The sequence below is a fragment of the Trachinotus anak genome, unplaced genomic scaffold (assembly GCF_046630095.1).
Source record: "Trachinotus anak isolate AG129_WGS33_773 ecotype Australia unplaced genomic scaffold, CSIRO_AGI_Tana_v1 ptg000003l, whole genome shotgun sequence".
NCBI lineage: Eukaryota > Metazoa > Chordata > Actinopteri > Carangiformes > Carangidae > Trachinotus > Trachinotus anak.
This window is the reverse complement of record NW_027273854.1, coordinates 18,592,835-18,609,019: the sequence shown is the minus strand read 5'-3', so window position 1 is coordinate 18,609,019 and position 16,185 is coordinate 18,592,835. Positions and strand designations below refer to the sequence as shown.

Here is a 16,185-nt window from a genome sequence, read left to right as displayed (position 1 = left end):
TTGAAAACATAGACTTTTAAGTTGGCACAACTCAAACTTTCAAGTTTGTCTAAAAAAGAAAATGTAATTATACAAACAAAATAATATGAGTTGATGAAACTTTTTTAAAACTCAACATTTTTTTGTTGGGCTCAAAAGTTGCCTTGAAATTTTGAGTTTTCTCAACTTTTTCATTTTTACAGTGCAGTGTGACTCATTAGAAACTGACAAAATAATTATTTAGTGTTGAAGAGGAGTGAGTATATCTGTGTATTTGATGTAGCTGCATTTGAAGCACATTTACTGAGTGAAGTCGTGTTGCTTCCATGAACTCCACTTCCATGGTTTGTGCAGAAAATATCTTCTGAAACTTTGGGTGAGTTAACTCTAAAACAGGGGGGTGAGCTACTGGTGGCTCTTGAGTTATTCCTCAGTGTTTTTAGTTGTCTGAGAAAAACAACTGTTGCAGTATCAAGTCTTACCAAAATAAAACGCATCTCAATTGTGTCTTTATTGCCGCCACTTTTATCTGAAGACAATATTAAACACATAAAATTCTTAATCTGTGACTTTCCTCTAAGTCACGAGGTTTCATAGAAATCAGAACAGAAAGAGCAGAACAGTCTTAGTTTTACTTTCACATCACCTGTGATTTGTTAAGAGCAGGTGGGAGGGGTTTGTGAGGGGCTGACCTATCAAATCGTCTGATCTGTATATAGAGAACAGTAACAACTGTAACAAAGAGGCGCATCTACACACACCACACTGAGCTGAGGAAACACAAAACAAAGGTGAGTTTGTCCAACATTTCTACAATGTGTTTGAGTAAATACCTTAAAATTGGTGCATGTATATAGTTTTTATAACAGACACTTTGGTTTCAAACTGTGACATTTCTTAAGTCTTGTCTACTATGACTTGTGTGGAAGAGTGAGACTAACCAAGTGTGTATGGTTGCTGTGCAGAGTCACATTTATTTGATCTTGACCTGACTCTTGTGGCTTTCAGTGAAAAAAATTGGAAATTGCTCACATCAGAAAAACAAGTTTTTTTTCTCTCTAATAACATAAAAACCAAACCAACAGGAGTTACATTTATTTTGATTCAGAGTTTAAACTGTCACTCAGCAGCTGAAGTCAGAAATGAAATCTTGCATGTTCACATTTTTGTTGACTATTTTTTATTGTTTAAATCATGGATACTGTACATGTGATGTATGAACATGCAAATTACAGTTTAAGGAAAAACAGGTGAAATGTAAACTGTTTAAAGTGTGTTTGATCTGGGTGTGTCAGAATGTTTTCTGCTTTCACTTTTGATGTGGTTGAGCAAATGCTCACAGCAGACACTGTGAAGGACAGGCGTTCTCATTGGCGGCCATTTCCTTTAACTATCATTCGCCATTTTAAAAATATGTCATGTTTACTCACTTTGAGATGATTTTTTTCAGCAAAATACACAGAAAGTCCTCACTTGCATTTTACTCTAAGAGAAGTTTTTCAATATTTGCTACATTTCACCTGCATTTTCCAATAACAGTTAATTATCACATTTGTCTGAATGGCTTTGTCTTATGACTGTAAAGATGAGCAGTCGATGAGATGGAGAGAGAGAACCGTGACGACACAGCAGGAGGAGGAGGAGAGTCTGAAACCCAACCTGTAATATCATCTGTGAGAGATGACAAAGGTAATTTGAAAGTTAGACAATTTACAAGTTGAATATTGTTAGCAAACTACATATTGTTTTTATGATAGATCCTGTTCAATCTGCTTCTTCTTACATGACCTGTCAGAAGATGAGCTGGAGGGAAGTGCAGCTAAAACCAAGGTAAAATATAAGATAAGTCACCATCATACAGCTGAATTTATTCTGACAGTGTCCCCTTTTTTCTAAGTCGAATCAGTGTTTACTGTCGGAGAATCCTTTAGAGAATCTCTAAATCTAAAATGATAAGAGTTCATAGCACACACAGTGTCCACACTGTCCAAAAAGATCAGACCTGTGAAATTGTGTTTTCTTCTCGAACTGATCAGGTTTTCATTTTATGAGCTGCTTCATGTTTGGCAGTGGATGAGTGAACTTGACCAAACGTTAACAAAGAAAACTTGACTTTTTATTATACTGTTTTCCCACCTGCAGATGTGACCCTTTACATTAATCTGAAGGCAGTTTAACATGTGGGTCTCATGTCTGAAAAAGCACCTTGGTCACTTTTATGTGAAAGTCACCACAGCAATCTTACTGGGTCAGACCTGGAAACATTTCCAAACACATGCAACAGGTTAGAAGGTTATGATTGGACGATGGATGAATAAATGAATATAATGCAAAAGTATTGGATCAGTTAGTTCCAACAATGTCCTCAGTGCTTGTGCTCTGTTGGGTATAAAACAAGCAGCAACTTTACTCTCAGATAAAGTGAAATGATGAAATTCTTGTGGAAATGTGTCAGTGGGTTCACTGGTAGAGGAGAGGGAGAGTGACCCTCACACTCACTATGGTTTCAGAGGCAGCGCCTTCAATGAATAAATGTATAAACTTTATTTGTTGATCTTCAATTTTGACATTGATCTTGATGCTGTTTTCTTGGTTTTGGTTCCCAATCAAAACATTTTTAATCTCAGTGGATCAAACCTGGAGAAGTCATCATTGAATAAAATCTCTTATTTTCTTAGTCTGATTCAGTGAATGAACCTGGTGAAGCTGAGCATCCAGAGCAGAACGATACAACCACAGGAGGAGAATCTGAAATCAAGTCTCTACCATCTACAACCAAAGAGAGAGGTGAGATTTTCATGAAGAATTAACTGAGGAAATCACACGTTTTACAAATTATATTTCAGCACTGTGAATTTATGAAAACATATTTAACTAACCTCTAATCTGGAGACTTTGACCCTTCAACAGGAGAGGCTGATGAAGTCAAAGAGGTCAACACAGTAAGCAGCACCAACATTAGTGAGCTGTCTGCAGAGGAGAGTGAAACAATGAAGGACACAAGTCCAACATCCCAGACTGTTTCTACAAACATCAAAGAACGTGAGAATCTTTTCATTTTCTTTTTTCATTTGTAGTAACTTAAAGTAAAATCACAAACAAACCTCTGAGACCATTGTGTCAATGATTTGTGTAGAATAACATACAGATGTTGTTCTTGTTGTTTCAGTGTTGCCTGAGCTCACACTTGTGTTAATTGGTGACACAAATTCTATTGAGGTTGGATCAAAAAACATCTTACTTGACCATGACGAGCAAACACAACAGTTTTCATCCTCACTCTATGATCTGTGTGGTCGACACATCTCTGTCATTAACATGCTTGGTCAACAAAACACTGACAAATTCCCATTAAATCAGGGAGTTCATGCCTTTCTCCTCCTGCTACCAAATGGTCTGCAGAACAGCCATTACAGCTCAGGAGTGCAGTGGTTAGAAAAAACCTTTGGCAAAGAATCACTTGCTTATTTAATGACAGTTGTGACTCATGGCTCAGATGAAGAATGTGACCGAGCACTGACAGACCTGAAAGCCAATAGTAGTTTTGTTGAAAAAAGATACCACACATGTACAAAAAGTATGAGAGAGGAAAATGAAATAGCAGCACTGCTGGAAAAAATAGATGTCATGGTCTCTGAAAATGATCCACACTGCTACAATGGACTGACCTGTGGTGAAAATAAAGAGCATGAAGAAGAAGAAACGTCAGATTCCTCAGTGTTTCATCAAAATCAAACAGGTGAGATTTTAATGTTGCTGTTCACAGATCATCTATCTATCTATCTATCTATCTATCTATCTATCTATCTCTCTATCTATCTATCTATCTATCAGTAACACTTGACACATGATCAGATTATAAAAAACATGTCATAGTTAAAGATTAAACCAGTGATTCATCAATTTAAAGTCAAATTTGTGAAGAAATGTGAAATAGTATCTACTCTTGTCATTTTCAATGATACTGACAATAAACCAACAATAAAGTCAAATATCATCTACAGCCAACTGAATAAACTCATACAATCACAAGATTTAAAAGAGCATTCACAAGTTTCCCCTGTTCACAGTAAATACTGTTTACTGTTTACTGTGTGTGATATATCTATGTACAGTTCAAACAAACATCTTCTTACAAAGTACTCCCCTCACCAACAAGTCTCTGACTGTTCATCTGTGTCCACCTGTCCTGACCAAGCACATCACATACAGTATGTTTACATCCTCCCTCCTGTATGAGCCGCCTGTTGTCTCTCTATGATGTCTGCCTGGTCCTTGTCCAGTAACTGTTCTTATGTAAAGCTCAATATCACTGCCTTTGCATTAAAAATTGAGGATGAATCTGCTTAAATTGAAAGATTTACCTGTGATCAATTCTTTTTATTTATTTATTTATTTATTTTTTACCAGATTTAAACCTACAACACATTTAATTTTGAAACAGTGGCACAAGTATTTTGCATGTGCAGATTTCCACAGCGAGCATGCTGCTGGAGACATCTGAGTTATCCAGATCATTAGATAAGGAATTTAATCCACTTTCATCATTAATGCATCACTGGATAATTTGAAGATGTTTGTATTTCTACTTATACATTTGATTTTTGTATGAAAGAAATACATTAACTGTTGAACTGCAAAAGAGACTTGAGATTTGTTCACAATGTTTTAAGAATCTTGATTTTTCGTGTGTTGTTTCATTTGTTGGTCAAAGCTACTGAGGAAAACTATAAAGCTGCTATGATTTTTCTCTGGCTGAAAGCAGTGATACTGTCTTAAGTTACCCGCGGAAAGAAATGAAAATTACAATAATGAACAAAAAGTAAACAGTGAGCTCCTCTTGATCTTATACAATCTGCTGTTTTTACATTATCCTGCAGCAGATCAGATGGAGAACAGAGGAGCTACAACAGAAATAAAGGTGAGATCCTTTGATCCTCAATTGTCACCGTCATATAGCAACAATTCTATTTCAATGCTTTTTTATGAGGTCAGGTTATAATTCATTGCAAACACCTGAAACTTAAGCCAAAGGCTGGAGCTCTTTTTTTTTAAGACTTACACAGACTTTGAATCCAGTAACCTACTGGTTGTAGCTTTGATAAGCTGAGTTTTCCCTTGTTTTTTATTTTTTGTGCTGTTGTACAGTACCACTGTGTGCATTTTTCATTTTCACATACTTAATCTTCAAAATTCTAATGACCAAAGTCAGATGAAGTTTCCTGTTTTCTTAGTGTGAGCCAGTGAATGAAGCTGGTGATGCTGAAAACTCAGATAAAAATGATGACAGCACAACAGCAGGGGGAGAACCTGAAGTCATGTCTACAATACCATCTGCATCCAATGAGAAAGGTAACATTTTCATGAAAATTTAAAGAACAGTAGCACAGATTTTTATGTATAATGTAATAAAACAAAAAAACCAAGTAATTAAACTAATGTCTTACATTTGCAGGCTTGGAGCTATCAGCAGGAGAGACTGATGAAGTTAAACAGATCAATAATGAAAGCAGCAGTAACATGAGTGAGCGACCCACAGAGGACAGTGATACACTGAAGGACACAAGTTCAACATCTCAGACTGTTTCAACTGTTACTAAAGAACGTGAGAAAAACTTCATTTCTCTTGATTTTTGTATTGCATTTCTGCAAAATTCAAATGAACCACATTGTCTCTTTTTGTGTAGATAGATGTTGTTGAATTGTGAACATTGCAAATATCCTGTTCATAATCTTTGACATGAACACAATTTTTGCTAATAAATGTTATTAATCTGGAATGGCTAACTCGCACTTAAATTATTCATCTGATGTTTGATCCGGTGATCTGCTTGTTGTTCCATTACCCTGCAGTACATCAACAGGAGGGAGCGGGTACAACAGAGGAAAAGGTGAGTTTCCCTGTCCCTCAGTAGTCACTGTCATACAGCAACATTTCCATTTTGATACATTTCTGAAGTGATGTTAAATTTCACGACTAAAACATGAACCTGAGCTGAAGATTGGAGCCGTTTGTCCTTTTAGTTTGAACTTGGACAGAGTTTGACTCCATGAGCCTTGGACGCATGGAGGAGTGGAAAACACTTTTGTTGAGGAGTTTAATTTCTCTCTCATTAAAATACAAACACGCTTATATTTTTGCTCTTCACTTTCTTGATTTCAACCGTTCTTATCTATTGAGCTTAAGTTTGTATAAAATCCCACGTTTCCTTAGTGTGACCCAGTAAATGACTGTGGTGATGCTGAACACTCACAGGAGAAAGATGACGGCACCACAGTGGGAGGAGAATCTGAAATCAAGTCTCAACTACCATCAGCAGCCAATGAGCAGGGTAACATTTTACATTTGTTTTCATTTTTAATACATTTCTCTATGGGTTCACGTTTTCAAAACTCTTCACAAAGTAAACACAGAAGCAGTCAGTGTGAACTAAACTGTGGACCCCTCTTCATTGTTGTGAAATAAATTTCATTCAGGGACTGCATCTTTCAAAATGAATCAACTGGTTTGTCACAGCTGTTGGTAGGAGCACAGGCAGGCTGGTGCAGTGGATTCACTTTAATTGAACAAGTGATAAGAACCAGGCTTACAGGTACAAATCCAGGCAGACGGGCAGGTTACAGGACCAGGTATTTAGGTAGGCGGGGAAGCTCTAAACTGCGTGTGAAAAGTCTTTTTAGCTTAGGAAGGTTCCAAACTGAGTGAAATGACCTGGAATCTAAGTTGCAGCCATGAGAAGAGCTGCTCCTTCTGTAAATGATAAGATAGGAAGCATTGAAGCTCCTTTGTTTTTCTCCTTTAGCATAGGACACACTGGACCTTCCTTTATGAAAGGAGCTTGTCTGAAAATATAATAACACAGTTCCGTGCAGCAGAAACATCTAAAGCGATGCACCATGGTAGTTTCACCACAGCAGACCCACAATCCAGAACTTATGGAAATCCTTGTCTGATTGTCTGTGCTCCAAATCCATAAATAAAGATTAATTCTCTTTAAAGCTGTCCAGATCTACAATATCATCTTCATCAGTAACAATAATAATATCCATAAATGTAATTTAGCGAGATCCCCTCCCATTGTGTGAAGTACTAAAATTTGATTTGCTCTACTTAACAAATGCCAAAAGTGCCTATGCCAGGAAACTCTATGTACTTATGTCTGAGTATAATTTATTCTGATCTCTTGCTCAGTTTCTTACATTTATTTAATTATTGGAGCCAAGAGAGCTACAGAGACCACCAGGAACGACCTTGGTTACTGTGGTGTGAGTGTGTTTTAATGAATTAGAACTTAAATTTGACAACAGGTTGCATTAAAATTGGAGGATGAATCTGCTTAAATTGAAAGATTATTATTATTATTATTATTATTATTACCAGATTTAAACCTACAACACGTTTAATTTTGAAAGGCTCCAGCAGTGGCTCAAATATTTGTCATGTGTGGATTTCCACAGTGAGCATGCTGGTGAACACATCTGAGTTATCCAGATCATTAGAAAAAGACTTTAATCCATTTTCATCACAGAAACTAATGCAAAGCATCACTGGATAATTTGAAGATGTGTGCATTTACATGAACTGTTTAACTGCAAAAAAGACTTGAGATTTGCACACATGTTTTGAGAATCTCTTTTCATTTGGTGTTTGTGCTAAAGCAGCTGAAAAAAACTGTAAAGCTTCTATGATCTGTGTAAAGTTACCTGCATAGACAGTTACCTGTGTGGATTTCCACATGGAGCATGCTGCTAAACACATCTGAATTATACAGATCATCGGAAACACACTTTGATCCTTTTTCATCACTAATGCAAAGCATGACTGGATAATATATAGATTTTTGTATTTGTATTTATAGATGTGACTTTTGTATGAAAGCAACAAAAAATACATAAACTGTTTAAGTGTAAAGAGACAGAGATTTGCACACAATGATTTCAGAATAGCGATTTTCATTTGTTGTTTGTTTCAAAGAAACTGAGAAAAACGAGACAGCAGTGAAGGCAGTGAAATGTGTAATATTATCTGCATAAAGTAATGCATTTTACTGTGACACAGAAAATGAACACAGTTAGCTCATTTTGATTGTATACAATCTGCTGTTTTCACATCATCCTACAGTTAAAGAGAAGAAGCAGAACACAGATGAAAACGGAGTAAAGGTAAGAATTTTTCACCTTCACTTTTGATCATCACTGTAGCATCTCTTTTCTAAAAGTGTCTCACACCTGAATAATAACAGCTGTGCACATTGTTTTTACCTTGCTTTTGTATTTCTTTACTGAAGGTGTGTTGTTGATGTTCAGTGTTGTGTGTTTATCTTGTTCCTGTTTTTTGGCCCATTTATTACTATAAACAATGACATATCTCGGAGCTGTGTAGCTGGTGTACAACACCAGGGCCCAGTAGCTGTCAAGGGCCCATCACACGTTCAGTTTTGAGTCATAGCCTTTTATATTTTTATTGCCCTTATTGAAATTTTCCAAAACTGCATGGTTTATGAAAAAAAATCCAGCTACCACTTATTTAATTTGGTTCATTTCTTTTCAAAAGTTACAAAGCAAAGCTTGCTGGGAAATCCTAATCTGATCAATGGGCTTGCTCCTTGTCATTTCTGAGAACTGATATTTCTGATTTCTAACTTGAAGCTTTGCCTTTTTAATTTAGACTTTGACTCCACATTGCTCCTGGTTTGATGCCAGATAAATGAAGCTGAAATTACTGAAGAGTTTACTTTCTTCTCCCTAAAATATAAACCTATTTGTGCTCATTGTTTTCCCTTACTTTTATGTTTGGTTTTGTTGTACTCTGAATTAGTGTACCATTTTGTATTGTTGGTCTTCACCATGGTTCTGACCTACTTATTTTGAGATTAAATTAAATCACTGGTTTTGTCAGTGTGACCGAGTGAATGATGGGAAACACTCGGAGAGGAATGACAAGCCAGCAACAGGAGGAGAGTCTGAAATCAAGTCTGTTCCTTCTGAAACAGGTGAGAAAATAATTTTTAATGAAATATTTTATTTTGCAATAACAGAAAATTTCAAAATAAGATTAATTACTAAATAACTAACATTCAAAATCATTTACAATGAACATGAGAAAAATGTATTGATCCAACAGAACTCTCTGGTTCATTGTTGTCCTGCAGGCACCTCAGATGTGGATATGAGTGCAAACAAGGATGAGGTGAGAACTTAAGGACTATTTACCTTATAACCATATGATGTTATCATTTTTTTACGTACACTGAATGGTTATTTGTTTATTATTTACAGCAGTCAGTGAAGATTTCTGAAGTGAAAAACAAAACTGAAACTCTGTTTCACAGACTTCAACTTCAAGACAAACAGAAGTTGTCTCCAACAGATTTTCTTAAAATAGGTCCACCTGTGAAACAGGACCATGAAACATCTGAGAAAGATCTAGCTCATACTTTTCTTCAGAAGTTGATGATATTAGATTACAGAGCCAGATATATTCCTGTAAGACAAGACCATGCTGAGGTGAGCCAGTCAACATCTGTTCCAGTGGCTGAAACTGTTGACACAGTAGACAATGACGAAGACCTTCTTTTTAGCACCAATCCAGACTCTAATCAATCAAAACAGACTCACATTCATCCAATGGACATTCAAATGGCAGTATTTCACTGCTCAGACAGTTTCCTGAAGCAGAACATGATGACAAAGCTCTCTCAGTGTCAGTACGCCTTACCTTTGCTTGTTCCTGACCCAGTCAAAATGTACGTTGAGTGTCCTCTGTGGACATTCAGGCAAATAAGAAAAACATGGAAGATAACTCAAACCAAAGATAATTCAAGCATCATCACCATGAAGAGTTTGCCCATCTGTGAAGCTGAGACATCCATGGTGTCATTTTTCCGCCTGGGTTCACTGTCGGTGTCTAAATCTCATCTGATCAACACTTTGATCAACAACCGTCACAACACCTTCTTCCACAGAAACTGCCCAGGTAGCACCAAATCTCGCCATTTGATGAATGGTGTGGCAGAGATCGCCTGGTACTGTCCTGCTGGTAAATCTGATGATGCCTTCACTGACTGCACTGCCTTCTGTAATCTTCATGGTGATGCCCTGACATTTGAAAAACAGCGTAACATACTGACTGAAAAATCTTCAGTCAATGTTGTTCTGTTACCAACTCTGGAGAAAACTCACAAAAGTATGACAGTTATTTCAGCCCTTCTGAAGTCTTCAAAGCCTCTCATTATTCTCATTGTTGATGACAGTTGTGATGCTGTTGAGATAAAAAAGGGAACATTCAAAATGGGTTTAAAAGACCGAAGCCAGTCAGATATTTCTGAAGAACTGAAAAGGATCATTGGAGAGATTTTGTCTGGACCACATACATCCTTCCAGCTTGAAACCATGGCCAAGGTCTCTGGAATCAGAGTGGATGAAGATGACACAGTCTGCCAAAAAGGGAAATCTGCTGCAGAGAAAGTAATGAATGCTCTTCAGAAGATGGACGTTTCAAAAATCAAAGATAAATTCCTCCCTTGTCAAGGCCGACTGTGGCATGAGTGGTGCAGAATAAACAAAGAACTGCATCATCTCAAAGGAAACATTGAGAAGGAGAAAAGTGAAAAGCAACAGGAACTGATGAAAATACGACAGAAACAATGTGATGCTTCCTGTAGTGAACTGATGAAGTTGTTCATTGAAAGTCTCTCATCTCTGCCATCAACAGACAAAGAGTATTTCCTGAAATGGACTCAGATCTTAATAGATGCTCTCTCCACTGACGATCTCAATTCAATTCTCCAAAGCTATCATGACAAGTGGTCTGAGGTCTTGGCTCTGAAGAAGAAATATGACAAGTCTGATCAGTTAAACAGAAAACAAACTGAGCTTGAACAAATCTCAACAAAACTACAGTCAGCAACTTTTGGTTTGGAGCACATCTTTAGAGAAATGGGGCAGATCTATGAAGCCCATAAATCTCTGCAGAAACAAACACAGAGGCGACAGACTGACTGGTCTAAATACCCTGAGCTGGCTGCAGAGCTGATGATATCAGGACACCCCATGGAGCTGATGGATGGAGATGCAGGTCATGTGCCTTTAACATGGATCTCTAGTCTCTTAGAGGAAGTCATCAAGAGACTGGGTGACCAGAGAGTGTTTGTGTTGTCAGTTTTGGGCGTACAAAGCAGTGGAAAATCAACTATGCTGAATGCCATGTTTGGGTTACAGTTTGCAGTGAGTGCTGGCAGATGCACCAAGGGTGCCTTCATGCAGCTGGTCAAAGTGTCAGAGGAGAGGAAGAAAGACTTCAGGTTTGACTACGTTCTAGTGGTGGACACTGAAGGACTGCGTGCTCTTGAATTAGCCGGTAACACCACTCCTCACCACGACAATGAACTGGCAACATTTGTTGTTGGTCTGGGAAACATGACACTGATCAACATCTTTGGAGAGAATCCAGCTGACATGCAGGACATTCTGCAGATTGTTGTCCAGGCTTTCATGAGGATGAAGAAAGTTAAACTGTCTCCAAGTTGTGTGTTTGTTCACCAGAATGTTACAGATATTGCAGCTGCAGAGAAAAACATGGATGGAAAAAGATGCCTGCAAGAAAAACTGGACCAGATGGCCCAACTCGCTGCCAAAGAGGAGGTTTGTGATGCTGAGTGTTTCAGTGATGTCATTGCATTTGATGTGCAAAAAGATGTGAAATACTTTGCCCAACTATGGGAGGGAAGTCCACCTATGGCTCCTCCAAATCCAGGTTATAGCGACAGCGTCCAAGAGCTGAAGAACATCATCCTCTCTAAAGCTTCACAGTCTGCTGGGATCACTCTGTCACAGTTCAAAAGCAAAGTCCAGGACCTGTGGAAAGCCCTGATGAACGAACACTTTGTTTTCAGTTTCAAAAACACTCTTGAAATCAAAGTGTACAGAAACCTTGAGGTCCAGTACGGGAACTGGACCTGGGCCCTGAGGAGCAACATGTTGACCATTGAAAACCAGCTTTATAACAGAATTGAAAATGGAAAACTTGACAAGGTTGAGCTCAGTTATCTTACTAAAGAAATGAGCAAAACATATGAAGAAATCAAAAAAGAAATGAGAAAGTACTTTGATGATGACAGAGACAAAGAAATGCTGGTTCAGTGGCGAGGCCAATTTGAAAACAAAATCAAGGAGTTTCATGATGAACAGGTGAGAGGAGTGAAAAGAAAACTGGATGAAGTTATTCAGCAGAAGACAGCTTGTAAAAAGCTTGATGATCAGAAGACAGAGTTTGAGAACAAGCTGCTACAGAAGAGCAAAGAGCTCGCTCAGCAGTTAAAAGACAAGACACAAGCTGAAGAGGAACTTAGGAAGCAGTTTGACTCTGTCTGGAGAGGCTGGGTGAGAGAACTAACTGCAGATATAAAACCTATTGAAGACATCAACTTGGAGGAAGATCATGTAATTATCCTGTATGAACTTGGTTTTGAATGGGCTCTGATAGGTGAATCCAAAAGCAGTGGCAGATTCAAAAACATATCAGAGATCTGTGATTACTTTGATTATGTGACCCTCACCAAGTATCAGGAGCATTGTGAGGAAAACCAACAACCAGAGGATGAAAAGAAGGCAAAGAAGTACACAAAAGGGCAAGGAGGATATTCATGGAGAACTCTATGGGTGTATATTAAAACACTGATTGGATTTGCGCCAACACAACAAAAAGAATCACATACATCAAAGAGATCCTTACCATTTGAAGAACAAAACCACTTCAGATCCCTCATTGATGAACTTGAAAAACATTCACTTGATACAATCAGGAGCAAACCTGTAGCTACAAGTGGCTACAGTCCAACTTATTTGCTACAAGTGGCCAAAAATGTCAAAGAAAAAGTGACAGCATTTGAATCAAAGAGGAAATATGCTCTGAAGAAGGAGTTCACAGTTGATCTCTTACTGTATGTGTTTGACAGAGCTAAGAGTTGGCTTTCAGAGTCCCACAAGAAATTCAAGATGAACAATGATGCTCTAATTTATTTAGAGAATAAAAAGCATTAATATTACAACATTTTCAGAAGCTTCTGTAAAGGAAGCTCTTCTGCTGTTGTTCTTGGAGAGTTGATCTGTGAAAAACTGAAGGTTTCCACTGTTGAGGCTGTCTGCAACAAGACTGCCATTGATGTGGCTGGAGAGATGAGGTGCAGTTTCCCAGCATTCAATGGGAACAGACTGAACCTGGAGAAACATGTGTTGAAATCACTGGCAGAGAAAGAGGACTTCAGAGGTTTCATCACCTACATCCATCAACCAAGGAAACATGTGGAGAGGTTTATCAAAGAGGAAGTAGAGAAATACATCTTCACATCTCACAGAGATAAAGCACAGGATATACTCAAGAAAAATGTTGAGGACATGAAACAATTTGTAAGTCAGGCTTTATTTACTGCAACAGAGAAAGTCAAAACCCAGAGAGGACACACAGACATGTGGCTGGAGGAATTTACCAGTTTGCTAAAAGATGAGCTGATGTTTGATGACATTTGTTCTGAAACCTTCAGAGACATAAACAACTTTGACTTTCTTAAAGAAGAGATAGAGAAAGGCCTTGTACTCATCATGAAGGAGACGAGCAGCCTCTCACTGAATAACATGAGTGAATTCAGGCTGACACCTGATCAAATCCTCATTGATCAGCTGTGCAAGTGCTGCTGGGAGAAGTGTCCATTCTGTTCAGCAGTTTGTACCAACACCATAGAAGATCACAGCCCTGATGACCACAGTGTCCCTTTTCATCGACCCTCTGGAATTAACGGATGGCATTATAGAGGCACAGAGGAGATGAGCAACAACTTTTGCACAACAAATGTTGCAAGTGACCAAAGTTTTTATCCTCATCATGATTCTGAGTCAAGTATTCCATTTAAACAGTACCGAACTGCTGGTCCAAGGTTTGCTTACTGGAGAATTACCCCTGATGAGTCTAAACTGACGTACTGGAAATGGTTTGTGTGTAGATTTCAAAAGCAGCTGGAGGACCACTATAAATTAAAATTTGAGGGCAAAGGAGAAATTCCCAGTGAGTGGAGAGACTACAGGATAGACGATGCCATTAAAAGTCTGGATGAAATGTACAAATCTGAGTGATCCAACACAACTACTTAGCTGAAAAAGATGATGAATAATTATAATTGATTATAGTTAAAACACAGAGCACAGAAGAACAATAGTCATTTGGAGAATAAATGAGGCATAAAAAATATAAATATTAAATCAAAGTGCCATCTACAAAGTTGGTCAGTATGAGATTTTTGATATGATAAAAGTTTCCATGATGAATATTTTGAAGTTTTATTAAATCAAAATCCATGAATTTTGAGAAGAGTTGTGAGAAGGTTGATGAGAGACATGCTGTCAGACCAATTTATACACCGCAAAGAGTTGAAGGCATATTTCTTTGATAACCTGTGTAAATAATTTCTAAAAATTACTGTCAAACACATGTTGTCCGTTTGTATTTTTGTAAGTCTCTAAATTTTAAGATGAATCTTTTTAAATAACATAAAACACGATTGAGGATGGGGCGCTTTGTATAGAAGTATTTGAAGTGTTATGTTAATCTAATTTCAAATAATCAATCATTATATTTATATCATCTTTGTTGTTTTTCTCAGTCTGAGCTTTTCTGATATTCAGGCTCAATGTAAAGAATGTAAGTCATGTGAGGAAAAAGTTTTCTAAAGGATTTTATCATTTATAAACTGATCACTCAGTGACAACACAAAAACCTTTCATGTTATTGATGAGCATAATAAAAAAATCACATCTACTGAAAGACCATGTTTCTTTTTTTTTGTTTTTGTCTCAATTGAGTCTCAATTGACACTTTTGAGACCTTCCATCTGTTTGTAGAAGACCCCACCTTTTGCAGATGATCCATGAAGCACATTAAAGCCTATTTGACTATTTCTATTTGATAAGACTTGAAAACCACCTTACGCTTTTTTGGCTTTTTTTGGTCTTATAAGAAATTCACATCTGGCTCTTGAGCTTTCAGCTATATAATCTGGGGTTAGTCATACTTCTGTTCTCTGACTGTGTGGTAACTTTTCAGTCCCAGTTTCTCAGTGTGTATATTTTTATTATTTACAGATAACATCAAATGCCAGGCAGCAGTAAAATCAAGTTACAGATCGTCACCTTTGATGCATTTGAGATGGCTTCTAAAGCCAGAAATAACCCTGATGACATCAGTATGACATCACTGGAGTTATTTTCTCAGACTTTAGATATCTCCCTGCAGAGACATCAGTTTGAGTGTTTGCACAGGTAGAGGACTCCTTGTGACAAATAAACTGAACTTCAGGTGTAAAATTGGTGTAATGGCCTTTAATTGGACTGTCACTCTCTGTATCAGATCTATCTGAAGTTTGTGTCATATGAGAATACAGTTAGGCCCAGAAATATTTGGACAGTGACACAATCTTCATGATTTGGGTTCTGCATGCCACCACATTGGATTTGAAATGAAACATCTACAACGGAATTGAAGTGCAGACTTTAAGGTTTCATTCAGGGGGTTGAACAAAAATATATGATTAAACATGTAGGAATTGTAGCTATTTTTATACAAACGCTCCTCATCTCAGGGGCTCAAAAGTAATTGGACAAATAAACATAACCCTAAGTAAAATGTTACTTTTCAATATTTTGTTGAGAATCTTTTGCAGGCAATGACTGCCTGAAGTCTGGAACCCATGGACATCACCAAACACTGGGTTTCCTCCTTTCTGATGCTTTGCCAGGCCTTTACTGCAGCTGTCTTCAGTTGCTGCTTGTTTGTGGGTCTTTCTGCCTTAAGTTTTGTCTTGAGCAAGTGAAATGCATGCGCGATTGGGTTGAGATCCGGTGATTGACTCGGCCATTGCAGAATATTCCACTTCTTTGCTTTAAAAAACTCCTGGGTTGCTTTTGCAGTATGTTTTGGATCATTGTCCATCTGTACTGTGAAGCGCCGTCCAATCAACTTTGCTGCATTTGGCTGAATCTGAGCAGAAAGTATACCCCTATACACTTCAGAATTCATCCGGCTGCTTCTGACTTTTGTCACCTCATCAATAAACACAAGTGACCCAGTGCCATTGGAACTCTTTTTTTCTCAGAATGTACCAAACTGTTGATTTGGCCACTCCTAACATTTCTGCTATCTCTCTGATGGATTTCTGA

At 37.7% G+C, this 16,185-nt stretch overlaps 2 protein-coding genes across 2 annotated transcripts in view; both read left to right on the top strand.

The window, feature by feature from the left end:
- LOC139618429 (interferon-induced very large GTPase 1-like) overlaps positions 1-15,332 on the top strand; it is a 266,067-nt gene extending 250,735 nt beyond the window's left edge. Inside the window, exons 20-24 of the mRNA XM_071474327.1 lie at positions 6,194-6,311; positions 8,102-8,142; positions 8,852-8,972; positions 9,132-9,169; positions 9,259-15,332. Of these exons, the coding sequence (XP_071330428.1) occupies positions 6,194-6,311; positions 8,102-8,142; positions 8,852-8,972; positions 9,132-9,169; positions 9,259-13,020 (4,080 nt within the window). The 3' untranslated portion in view covers positions 13,021-15,332. The remainder of the gene's footprint in view (positions 1-6,193; positions 6,312-8,101; positions 8,143-8,851; positions 8,973-9,131; positions 9,170-9,258) is intronic.
- On the top strand, positions 720-4,240 carry LOC139608991 (GTPase IMAP family member 6-like). The gene is made up of 7 exons (XM_071463178.1): positions 720-770; positions 1,565-1,668; positions 1,775-1,809; positions 2,658-2,766; positions 2,890-3,021; positions 3,149-3,718; positions 4,095-4,240. The coding sequence occupies exons 2-7, from the start codon at positions 1,581-1,583 to the stop codon at positions 4,238-4,240; spliced, it is 1,080 nt and encodes a 359-aa protein (XP_071319279.1). The 5' UTR covers positions 720-770; positions 1,565-1,580.
- Positions 15,333-16,185: the final 853 nt, after the last annotated feature.

What these genes read in the sequence shown, in the direction of transcription:
- LOC139608991 (XM_071463178.1), top strand. Translation starts at nt 1,581, where the DNA reads ATGGAGAGAGAGAACCGTGACGACACAGCAGGAGGAGGAGGAGAGTCT. An exon ending in ATCTGTGAGAGATGACAAAG is followed by an intron (nt 1,669 to 1,774) that starts GTAATTTGAAAG and finishes ATGACCTGTCAG; the next exon opens with AAGATGAGCTGGAGGGAAGT. An exon ending in GAAGTGCAGCTAAAACCAAG is followed by an intron (nt 1,810 to 2,657) that starts GTAAAATATAAG and finishes TTATTTTCTTAG; the next exon opens with TCTGATTCAGTGAATGAACC.